This window comes from Calliphora vicina, chromosome 2 (assembly GCF_958450345.1).
Source record: "Calliphora vicina chromosome 2, idCalVici1.1, whole genome shotgun sequence".
NCBI classification, from domain to species: Eukaryota; Metazoa; Arthropoda; class Insecta; order Diptera; family Calliphoridae; genus Calliphora; species Calliphora vicina.
This window is the reverse complement of record NC_088781.1, coordinates 41,407,744-41,421,373: the sequence shown is the minus strand read 5'-3', so window position 1 is coordinate 41,421,373 and position 13,630 is coordinate 41,407,744. Positions and strand designations below refer to the sequence as shown.

General features: G+C 24.2%; 1 protein-coding gene across 5 annotated transcripts in view; it reads left to right on the top strand.

The window, feature by feature from the left end:
- The window catches only part of Pde11 (Phosphodiesterase 11), a 220,252-nt gene that overhangs the window by 143,806 nt on the left and 62,816 nt on the right, over window positions 1-13,630 (top strand). For 2 of the 5 annotated variants that reach the window (XR_010575924.1, XM_065499482.1), the window contains exon 1: window positions 12,827-13,572. The exons of 1 other annotated variant lie outside the window; for it this stretch is intronic. Coding sequence is in view for 3 of the 4 variants with exons in the window: in XM_065499482.1 (XP_065355554.1) it covers window positions 13,335-13,572 (238 nt within the window). In the remaining variant the exon portion in view is untranslated. Of the gene's footprint in view, window positions 1-12,826; window positions 13,573-13,630 lie in introns of those variants that run through there. 2 more of the 5 variants (XM_065499481.1, XM_065499484.1) reach the window with 2 other exon arrangements.

Genomic DNA, 13,630 nt, shown 5'->3' with positions numbered 1-13,630 from the left:
GCTTGAAAGATAATAATGCAAAAAAAAAAATACAATAAAAAATAAATGAAAGTACTCAAAGCCAGTGGTCAACATAAAGAGAACATAGATCATGTTATGTTCTTAAATTGGTTTGTAGGAATCAGATCAGCTATAGTTTTTTTGTTTGCTAATTTTTATGAACTTTATAACTCTTGCTCTTTGTGGATATGACTGCCGATCACTGCTCTTTATACAGTACTACAGCACGTACATACCTCTGAAAAAGTAACACATTTTATATTTTTTTTATCATATATAACATTTTTGGAACACTTTTATACAGATTGCTGATGAGTAGTGCAAATTGTGGTGGCGTTGGTGAAGCTTTAGGTGCTATTTGTCTGCTATAATTGTGTTGCCTTTAGCATTTACTTGAGGCTTTAGCATTTAAACATATGCCACCTGTAAATGTTTTGCTATCTGACTACTTGTACAACAAAATGATCAAATGAAAAATATCTAAGATTTTTTTAATGATGACATAAAGGACTTGAAAATACCTTAAAAATTTTCAATAATAATATTGGTAATAAAACAAACTCCTTAAAATAGGAACTAAAGTTAGTCATTGCTTTCATATCACTAAAATAACTAGTGTATAACAGTTATACACAATATTTTCTATAGAAAATTTTGTGTACAATAGTTTTTTCTATAGAAAATTTTGTGTATAACAGTTGTTTCTATAAAGAAATTTGTGTATAAGAGTCTTTTGTATAGAAAAAATTTTGTATAACAGTTTTTGTTATAGAAAAATTTCTGTATAATTGATTTTTCTACAGAAAAAATTCTGTATAACAGAGTTTTATATTGAAAATTTTGTGTATAACAGTGTTTTCTACAGAAAAATTTGTTTATAACAGTTTTATCTATAGAAAAGTTTGTGTATAAAAGCATTTTCTATAGAATAATTTGTGTATAACAGTTTTTTGTATATAACAGTTATACACAATTTTTTCTATAGAAAATTTTGCGTATAACAGTTGTTTCTATAAAGAAATTTGTGTATAAGAGTCTTTTGTATAGAAACAAGTTTGTATAACAGTTTTTTTTTGTAGAACAATTTGTGTATAATTGTTTTTTCTACAGAAAATATTCTGTATAACAGAGTTTTATATTGAAAAATTTGTGTATAACAGTGTTGTCTATAGAAAAATTTTGGTATAACAGATTTATCTATAGAAAGGTTTGTGTATAAAAGCTTTTTCTATAGAACAATTTGTGTATAACAGTTTTTTGTATATAAAAATGTGTGAATAACAGTTTCTTCTATAAATAAATTGTGTATAACAGTTTTGTCTATATAAAAAATTGTGTATAACAGTTGTTTCTATAAACCAATTTTGTGCATAACAGTTTTTTTTATAGAAATAGTTTTATATTACAGTTTTTTCTATAGACAAATTTGTGTATAACAGTTTTTTCTATAAACCAATTTTGTGTTCAATAGTTGTTTCTATACATAAATTTGTGTATAACAGTTTTATCTTTAGAAAAATATGTGTATAACAGTTTTTTCTATAGAAAAATTTGTACATAATAGTTTTTTCTGTAGACTTTTGTCTATAGAAAAATTTGTGCATAACAGTTTTTTCTATACATAATTTTTTGTATAACAGTTTTTCTATAGAGAAAATTGTGTATAACAGTTTTTACTATTGAAAAATTTTGTATAACAGTTTTTTGAATAGAAAAATTTGTGTATAAAAATTTTATCTATAGAAAAAATTTGAGTATAGTTTTTTATAGAACATTTTATCAAGGTATAATCAAGTCATTACATGTCATTAATAAGTTGTTTCCCAATATGAGTTTTCGCTTTAAACTACTTAATTTGTTTTTTTTTTTTGGACTGTAGGGCATCTTTAAATAAATAAAAAGCAATCGTAAAATTGTATACAACATGTGATAAGAAATCTGCTTTTTTGCGCATTCTATCCGCTTTTAACTGATTACAATACAATTTGAATGTTTTGCATTTGTTGGCTTTGCTCCTCTGGCCGCTCAACTCAAGAGGTTTGTAGAGGTGTGTAGGCTTGTTGTGAGATCTAATGATAGTGAACTGTGCTAAAAAAAATAACAAAAGAAAAAATGCTTTGTAGGCCTGCTGTTCATAAAGGTCGCATTTAAATATGAATTAAGCTAACGGTCATAAATATGCAGACATTTTTTTGAAATTGCTGTTTCTAGGTTGATTTGCTGCTTATTAGCAACTTGAAATTGTAAATAGGAAATAAGACAATTTTAAATATGTCAAAATTGTTATAGTCTTATATTACAGGGGTTGTAGGTTTAGCTTGTACTTTATGGATTTCTCTATTCATAATGTCTTAGTTATTTCATTGTTTCATTATCTGTTCCCCTAGCAATAATTTTTTAAAAATTTTATTAATATTGTTTAACTCTTCTACCCATTACTTTTAACTATGGCAAATGTTAAAAGTTCAACAAAAAACTAACTAACATAAAATAAATTTCAACAACTTTTTGCTGCTTGTTATTCTTTTAGTTTTATTTCCCGCCACCAACTCACCAAACACTATCTAACAAACTATCTTTTTGCCATTATAAAATACTATAAAATGTTATTACTCTTTTAGTGTAGTACTTATGTTTCCCCTTTGCAAAAATAAAATGTTGGAAAAAAAACTTTTAACATAAACAAAAAATTATCATTTAATACTTTTATTTACGCGTATGAAGACATAAATACGCAGTATTAGTAAAGTTAAATTATGAAAATGTTAAAATTTAAAAAAAAAACATGAAATAGTAATCATAATGAAAAGATTTTGAGATAAATTTATTTGCAGGAAGTGTTAAAGTTGTTACAAAGTGTGATAGTATCCTAAACAGGGAGGATAATTGACAAATGCATTACCTTGAAGTGGTTTAGTAATGGCAGATTTATAATGTGATGTAAAAGTAGTTATTTGTTAGACATCTACAGGAGTATAACAGTTTTTTCTATAGAAAAAGTTGTGTATAACAGTTTTTTGTATTGTAAAATAGGTGTTAGAGAGATTTTCCATAGAAAAAATTGTGTTTAACAGTTTTTTCTATAAAAAAAAGTTGTGTATAACAGTTTTTCTATAGAAAAAGTTGTGTATAATAGTTTTTTCTATAGAAAAAGTTGTGTATAACAGTTTTTTCTATAGAAAAAGTTGTGTGTAACAGTTTTTTCTATTGAAAAAGTTGTGTATAACAGTTTTTTCTATAGAAAAAGTTGTGTATAACAGTTTTTTCTATAGAAAAAGTTGTGTATAACAGTTTTTTCTATAGAAAAAGTTGTGTATAACAGTTTTTTCTATAGAAAAAGTTGTGTATAACAGTTTTTTCTATAGAAAAAGTTGTGTATAACAGTTTTTTCTATAGAAAAAGTTGTGTATAACAGTTTTTTCTATAGAAAAAGTTGTGTATAACAGTATTTTCTCTAGAAAAAGTTGTGTATATCAGTTTTTTTTATAGAAAAAGTTGTGTATATCAGTTTTTTCTATAGAAAAAGTTGTGTATAACAGTTTTTTCTATAGAAAAAGTTGTGTATAACAGTTTTTTCTATAGAAAAAGTAGTGTTCAAGAATTTTTCCATAGAAAAATTTTGTCTAACAGTTTTTTCTATAGAAAAACTTATAACAGCTTTTTCTATAGAAAAATTTATATATGGCGTAATTTCTATATAAAAATTGCGTATATCACTTTTTTCCATACAAAAAAATGCGTACAACAGTGTTTTCTATAGAAAATGTTATGTTTTTTCTATTGAAAAACTGTTATACAAAAATTTGTCTATATGAAAAAAACAATTATACACAATATAATAGTTCTACACAAAATGTTATACACAAATTTTTTTACAGAAAAAATTGTTATACACAATTTTTTCTATCGAAAAGCTCTTAAACACAACTTTTTCAATAGAAAAAACTGTTATACACAACTTTTTCTATAGAAAAAAATTGTGATGCAGAATTTTTTCTATAGAAAAAATCTTATTGGAAAAATTGTCACTGCACTTTAAAAAGTAGTTATTTTATCCACCAGGAGAGTTTTCGGAGGAAGGTTTGTTTAAAAGCAATCGGTTATTGGACTGTTTATGAGATGTCGTTTTAACTGACATTTTAAGGAAAAAATCGTTTATTTTGTGGAGGAATTTTGGACGTGAGAGTGTTTTACACAAACAGGCAGACAAACATAACTTCAATGAGAATTCAACAGGAATCTATAGTATTCATATTTTATATTATCTCATATGATGAAATATGTATATATTATACATAGAACTTTATGATTATATTATATTAAATTCTTATTAATGATAAATTATGAATCAAGTTCTAAAAACCTATTCAAAAGTATTTGCTTAAAAAATTTCCCTAAACAAAACTTCCTAAGAATTCTAAACTTTCTATTTAAATTGCCTACACTTGACTAGAAAAAATAACTCTCCACTAAAATATGTTACATTTGCACTTACATTAAACAATTTAATTGAAATTAATGATTTTAAAAAGAAATATATTAAAAAATCAACAAATCTGAATAGCAACAACAAAAACTCAGTCATTTCATTTTTAATAACATTTCAATTGAATTGTATAAGTAAGATCGAGTGTCTGTATGTAAATCAATTGAAATTCTCAACAACAATTTAGCAAACAAGACAAGACTAATTAAGAAAATATATAGAAAATTGTTGAGTACAAAACAAAACACAAACAAAAAAAAATCCCAAGTGATCTGATATTAATTTGTTAATTACCAGTATGACAAATATTTTATCACACCACATCGCTAAAATGCAATTAAATTAAAAAACAAAAAAAAATAAGTTCAGCGTAAATAAAATTGAGTCATGGTGTATAAGTTTTGTGCAAAGAAACACTTTAAATACATTAATTTTTTTGCATTGCAACTATCAATTTAAAACAATATATAATAACGTCACTAATTGTTAGATACACAATTAACTAGTGTATGAATATTTTTTTGTAATTTCTTTAGAGAAAACAATAATTAAACAAATAGAAATTATATAGTAACACCATTTCAAATAATAATAAATTTAAAAGGTAAAAAAGCGTAACAAAATTAATTATGTCCCTTTTTTTTGTGTGTAGAAATCAGGCTCAGGTGTAAAATACAAGAAAGAAATAAAAGTTTTATTTTCGAGAATGTTTGTTAAACTTCTAAAATGTTTGTTATTGAAAATCAGCAAAATCGGTTTAGTCTAAAAAATGTTATAAAGCAAAATGTAAGACAACCTGGAAGAAATTTCGTGTTTTATTCAACAATTTTCTTAGATTGTTGTTTTAGTGTGTGAATTAAAGAATGTTGTTGTAAATTTCAAAAATTCAATTTCAAAACCTTCCAAAGTCTCTATATCCTGAAACAACTACCGATAAACTATCTTCGTTTATGGGCTTATTAACCCAGGTTTCTTTAAAAAAGAAAAGTTTTCCAAAAAATTTCATTCAAAATGGTGTAACTAATTATGTGGCATGACAATCATTAGAGCAGACAGCGTCATTTAAATGTATGTTTGTTAAACATATAATAAATTTAAGATTTAACAAACAGATTTATTTTCACTGTTTTTTTTTAAGCTGAATTTAAAATCCAACCCAAAATTCTTAGAATTGCTCAAAAGCAATATTTGAAACTTAATGTAGTGTTAAAAAAGCATTAAGATGAATAAAGAAATTTGCAAGTAACAAAAAAACTATGAACAAAATGCAGCCATTATAAATTAATAGACTAAAAGTTTGTAGCAAAAAAATAAAGATAAAATGAAGCAAATATTGAAAAGTTCAATAACCCGTGAGCGTCAAAGAAAATGTAACAAAAACTTTGTTTTTTGTAAAGTTAAAGGACTTAAAATAATCTTTATTTTTGGAATGAAATATTTTGAAGGAAAAAACTTCAAGATTAAATGTGCTGCATGTTTGTTAAATTTGTCTTAGAACAATAAAAAATAAATAACAGATTAAAAAGGAAAAAAAATAAGTAAAACCAGTTATAAGAAAATGCGCTAAGTCCAATGTAATTGAATCAATTTCGATTTTAATTGAATCAATTACTATTGTAATTGAACCAATTACTATTGTAATGGAACCAATTACTATTGTAATTGAACCAACTACTACTGTAATTGAACCAATTACTATTGTAATTGAACCAATTACTATTGTAATTGAATCAATTACTATTGTAATTGAATCAATTACTATTGTAACTGAACCAATTTCTATTGTAATTGAACCAATTACTACTGTAATTGAACCAATTACTACTGTAATTGAACCAATTACTACTGTAATTGAACCAATTTCTATTGTAATTGAACCAATTACTACTGTAATTGAATCAATTTCGATTTTAATTGAACCAATTACTATTGTAATTGAACCAATTACTATTGTAATTGAACCAACTACTATTGTAATTGAATCAATTACTATTGTAATTGAATCAATTACTATTGTAATTGAATCAATTACTATTGTAATTGAATCAATTACTATTGTAATTGAATCAATTACTATTGTAATTGAATCAATTACTATTGTAATTGAATCAATTACTATTGTAATTGAATCAATTACTATTGTAATTGAATCAATTACTATTGTAATTGAATCAATTACTATTGTAATTGAATCAATTACTATTGTAATTGAATCAATTGCTATTGTAATTGAATCAATTACTATTGTAATTGAATCAATTACTATTGTAATTGAATCAATTACTATTGTAATTGAATCAATTACTATTGTAATTGAATCAATTACTATTGTAATTGAATCAATTACTATTGTAATTGAATCAATTACTATTGTAATTGAATCAATTACTATTGTAATTGAATCAATTACTATTGTAATTGAATCAATTACTATTGTAATTGAACCAATTACTATTGTAATGGAACCAATTACTATTGTAATTGAACCAACTACTACTGTAATTGAACCAATTACTATTGTAATTGAACCAATTACTATTGTAATTGAATCAATTACTATTGTAATTGAATCAATTACTATTGTAACTGAACCAATTTCTATTGTAATTGAACCAATTACTACTGTAATTGAACCAATTACTACTGTAATTGAACCAATTACTACTGTAATTGAACCAATTTCTATTGTAATTGAACCAATTACTACTGTAATTGAATCAATTTCGATTTTAATTGAACCAATTACTATTGTAATTGAACCAATTACTATTGTAATTGAACCAACTACTATTGTAATTGAATCAATTACTATTGTAATTGAATCAATTACTATTGTAATTGAATCAATTACTATTGTAATTGAATCAATTACTATTGTAATTGAATCAATTACTATTGTAATTGAATCAATTACTATTGTAATTGAATCAATTACTATTGTAATTGAATCAATTACTATTGTAATTGAATCAATTACTATTGTAATTGAATCAATTACTATTGTAATTGAATCAATTACTATTGTAATTGAATCAATTGCTATTGTAATTGAATCAATTACTATTGTAATTGAATCAATTACTATTGTAATTGAATCAATTACTATTGTAATTGAATCAATTACTATTGTAATTGAATCAATTACTATTGTAATTGAATCAATTACTATTGTAATTGAATCAATTACTATTGTAATTGAATCAATTACTATTGTAATTGAATCCATTACTATTGTAATTGAATCAATTACTATTGTAATTGAATCAATTACTATTGTAATTGAATCAATTACTATTGTAATTGAATCAATTACTATTGTAATTGAATCAATTACTATTGTAATTGAATCAATTACTATTGTAATTGAATCAATTACTATTGTAATTGAACCAATTACTATTGTAATTGAACCAATTACTATTGTAATTGAACCAATTACTATTGTAATTGAACCAATTACAATTGTAATTGAACCAATTTCTATTGTAATTGAACCAATTACTACTCTAATTGAACCAATTACTATTGTAGTTGTATCAATTACTATTGTAGTTGATTTAATTACTATTATAATTGATTCAACAAAATTAATATCTCAAACAAATTTCTTCAATAAATATTTGCATTTAGATGTTCAACAAAATACCAACTCCAATGATGAGTTTATCTTTATTATTGCGTAAATATCATTTGTCCTTTGTGCTGAATTTTGGTCTTTGGTCATTTGTTTGTTTAATAAAGAAAATAATACAATATGAGAGTGCAAATGTCAAGTTGTAGTGTGTAAATTCATTTCGTTTCATTTGAGTTAAATAGTAATCTATATTCATATCTCAATTTATATGTTATACTGTAGCTAAGAGATGCGAGCTGTGCTGCTGGTGCTGCTCTTTTATGACATATATTTTGTACATTTGTCTTAACTTTATTTTGATGACAGTTGTCATAGTAATGTGAACATACATGTATGCTTACATAGGAAGCGGAGAGAGAGAGAGAGGGAGATATAATGGTCAACCATGTATTTGTCCTTCATTTATGCAATTATTTTCTTTTTGGTTTAACAACAGCATTTTGGTTTATGTTTTTTTTTGTGTTCATACTCTCCACACTTGTTATCTTCTTTGAATGGGATTTTTTTTTGTTCGTAATAAAAGGAAGTCCAACCAAAACATGGTTTTTGTATTTGTGTTGATGGCTTTATTACACAAACATTCATGTTTGTGCATGTTCAATAGGTGGGCACAGTTTTAAGGGAACGAAACTTTTAAGTAACCATTAAAGAAACTAAAAATATTGATTGGAATTGAAATATAATTTTTTTTAAATTCTTCATTGCTTATTGGGTGGAATGTTTTTTACTACAAAGAAAGTTTGTGAACTTTATCAAAAGAAAATATCAAAATTTCTTCCAAGTCTTCTACAAATCAAACTTTTTTTCGCAATCCTTGCAATTAAAGCCATCCTAATGTTTGTGTATTGTACTTTATAACGTTTTACTCATATATTTTATAAAGTTTCCATAATATTTTTTTCCTGGAATTAGTGCCACAGAAACCCAAGAAATAGTTATACAAAGTGTTATAAAATAAACTGGAAACATATTATATTTCAATCTTGTTCAGATTTTAAACGGAAGCAAAACAGAGTTTTTAAATATTAATGAGAAATTGCTACAAATATTTATTATCGAAAAAAATTACATGACTAATTTAAAATTTATATCTATTTAACAGAAAAACCTTGTTGTTTTTATGTAAATTATTTTCCTAGTTTTCTACGAGTATAATAATTCCTAAATTCCTAGAATATTTCTAAACAGAAAATCACTGCTTTCAGAGGACGTGTCATGAAGTTAAAAAAAATAAAATAAAAACAAATGAAAAACCTTAAAAGAATATATTAAAGGACCTTAACACAAAAAATATTTCTTAGATTTATGAAAAATAAACTGCTAAAATTATGTTTGAATTATACATTTAAAAACCCAAAAGAAAATTAACTGCGCCTTATAATATCTCCGAGCTTATATCAAAAGTCATAAGAACAAAACAAAAAAATCTATTTAAGTATCATTGACAACCTATTGATTTTTTCCTGCTGACTTTTCACTACAAATTGGAGAATTTAAGGGGTTGTCGGCAGGTTTTCGTTTATATAAAGGCTGATGCAAAAGTCAGTATGTATTTGGCATTTTTAGCTGGGTTTATACTAAATAAGTCTTAATTTTAATAACAAAATTTTAATATACATACATTTCAAGTCTCATTAATTAAAATTCAAAACAAATATAAATAAACCGATTAATATTATTCGAATATTTGATTATAATCATTTACACAGAAAGAATTAAATTTCTGATTCAATCAAGAAATTTGCTCAATCAGACAAAATATTGTTTGAATTAGGACCTATCACAAAATTTGTAAATTCAAACAAGAAATTTTGCAAAAATTTAATTGAAAAAAAATCAATATTTTTTCAATTAAAAAAAGTATCATATTAAATAAAAAAGTTGTTTGAATTTACAACACAATTTCAAACAAAAATTTGTTTAAAACAGTAAAATTTTTGTCTGGTCCAAAAAATAATTTTTAAGCTAAATTGGTATAGAACCAATAATTTTTTTTTTTAAAAATAATAATATCAGAAAAAAAAGAAAAAAAAATAGGAAAATAGAGAAAAAAAAATTACAAATATTAAAATTAAGAAAGAAAAAGCTAAGTAAAGAAAACAATAATAAATAAACATCTAAAGCAGTATTTAATGTTTTTAGATGTTTATCATACATCATACAATTTTTGTAAAGTCTTTGTCAAAAACAAAACTACTTATTTAAAAAATATGTTTAACCAAGTGAGAATTATATCAACTCATGTTAAAAACACGCATGCAAACGAAATTACCAAATGTGAGTAAGATGCACATGATAACAACAAACACACCTATTTACTTGCTTGTGTTGTTGTCTTATCCCAAGTGTTGTATTAAAATAAAAATCAAACAAAAACATTAATAGAATCTATACAAATATTTATAGAAAATAAAATTAGTTTCAGACAGGCGATTGTTAGAAAATATTTTAGCAATAATTCTTTCTGTGTAGTAATATCTAGAAATAATAGTGTTCTCAGTGTAATTCTTAAAAATATAAATTTTAGCGAATAAAAATTAATCGATTTAAGTTATTTGTACGAATAATAAAGCACGAATAAAAATTAGTCGATTAATTTTATTCGAATAATTTTTTGGTTTAAATAAAATATTTGAAATAATAATGTTCTCAGTATATTAATTAAAAATATAAATTTTAGCGAATAAAAATTATTTGTATAATAAATTTTAATCGATTAATTTTTTTTTTGGCTAAAATTAACATATTTTAAAATTACAACGAGAGTATTACTGTTAGAATTTGGTTTCAATCAAATTTAAAAAATATTCTTAAATAAGCCTACAATACGTTAAATTAAATAAATATAATTTAATCGAATAAAATTATTCGAATATATGTTTAACTTTTCTCGGAAAAAAAACTGTGAAAATTATTATTTTGTTAGTTTTAAAAAAATAATTAGGATTAACGTTTAGGCATGAATAAAATAAAATTCAAAAACGTAAATTTTTAAAAATATATTTTAATCGAATATTATTATTCGATTATGTTTAACTTTTTGGGTAATATTCTGTAAAATTGTTATTTAAATTTGGTTTTGGACAAAGCATTATATTCGAAAACCTTTAATATTTGGTATTTTTATTCGAATATAGCAGTTATAAAATATGTATACGTAAAAGTATGGCACGAATATAAAATAATCGATTAATTTTATTCGAATAATTATATGGATTAAATAAAATTTCAAAAAAGTCCCACGTAAAATTTAAAAAAATTTATTTAATCGAATAATATTCGAATTTAATATATATTTTATTCGAATAATCGTTTTCTTAAAAAAACTGTGAAATTAAGCAAAATTGTTATTAAAATCGGTCTTTGGAAAATGTAAACCTAAATTATATTAATTTTCAACGAATAAATCGATTAAAATTATTCGCTTATTTTTATTATATTTTTTAGATAATAATGTGAAAATTACAATCAATTAATTTAAAAACCGTTAATATTTTTGTCGAATAATTTTAATCGATTAATTGCTATTTATCTCAGACTTTTCACAAGTAATTAATTTCTCAATTTTTTTTTTCGAATTTTTCCAATTGGGTATATTTCGGGTCTCCTTTTTATTATTATTATTTTTGATTAAGTTCCCTGCATTAGTGAGTTTATGTGTTGTGTAGTTGATTTGTATGCGTGTAAGTTTGAGTCATGTCTGCTACACATTCATATATATACATATATATATTACTAGACCTCCTTAAAATGTGCTCCTTTATTCACATAGAGTTTACAACGTAATTTACTATTCATGAGTATGTTGGTTGGTTGTATGAATGGTTGGCTGTTTTTTGTTGTCAGGAGGATATTTTTCTAAAAACGAAGCACGTGCACGGAAATACTATATAAAGAAATTGAAATAAATATATCGAGATGTTGGAATAAACAGTGGGTATAAAAATATTAAGATTTATCAGTTCGGAATTGATTGATAATTGCTAGTCATAATAATTTTAAAGCAGTATCCACTGAAAACGACTAATTTAATTCGAATAAATAAAATTTAATGAAATTTATTCTTAAATATATATAAAATCTCTATTTGGTCAGAAAAATTTAAAATTTCAAAAATTTTATTTAATCGAATAAAATTATTCGAATAATATTTAATTTGTTTTCTTAAAAAAACTGTAAAATTAAGCAAAATTGTTATTAAAATCGGTCTTTGGAAGATCTTAACCTAAATCAAGCTTAAATTATATTAATTTTAAACGAATAAAAATTAATCGATTAAAATTATTCGTTTGTTTTTAGTTCATTTTTAAAATAAAAATGTTAGTAATATCACAATCAATTGAATTTCAGCATTATATTTGAAAACTATTAATATTTTTGGTGAATAATTTAGGAATATTCGAATATTTAGGAATACAAATTATTTAAGAGGTTCAAATAGTAAGGATTTTATTATCTTCATTAATCGATCCCACCGTCTGCAGTCGTAAAGAACTACAAGTGTATATTTTATGTACAAAATAATTTATTAAATAAACATAGAGAAAATGTCACACAAAGTCCCATACACAGACATAAAGTCATCATAAAACCAACGCACACAAATGCAGATCTCGTTTTTAACATTAATAAAGATGAATATAAAATTAATAAACCGCAACACACACACACATCATACCATTGAAAAGAAGAATGAAGAAGAACCAAAACAAAAAAACCTAAATAAATTTATAAATTTCAGATAAAATCCAGTAAAATTTAATAAAAATAAAACAAACCAGAAACAAAATTTAGCATGAAAAACTTTAATATCATAAATAATGTACCTAAATTTAGTGAACTGCAATCAAACTCCCAAAAACTAACAATTTTATTGATAGTATCTAGAACAACAGTAAAGCAATTTAATTATACCCTGAACACTAATTATCCACAATTTTATTATTTAAAAACCACATCTAATGCTAAAGCATTAACAAATGCTGAATTTGTATTAAGCTCATCATTGTTAGCAGCAACAACAAGAAAATTATTGCCATTAATTACGTTTAATTGCCAGTGTTGTTTGAGTGCATTTAATAAAATTATTTATTGTACTGGCTGTATTGTGTTGTTTATTTTGGCCATATTTGTTAGTGAAAGGTTTTGCAATAAATATTCAAAATTAAATTCATTAAAACGGAGGGTTTAACATTTGCATTGCTAGCGGGCCCAATGGGCCAGGCTGCAAGTATGTGTCGATTTCGTGGTTGTCGTTATAAAAAAAATAAAACCAATAAAAATCAACAGCAGCAGCATGAAACTCAGCAGCAGCCGCCGCCACAACAACATCAATATAATTCATCCTCATCATCTATAATTTCAACAGTATCACCACCACCACCACCGCCATCAGTAGTCCAAATTCCAGCAGCTGGTACTGCAACATTAACACCCCCTGATTCACCAGCAGGTGAGATACTTGAAATGTTCAAATAAAGACATTTTTCATTTATGAAGACGTATGATTA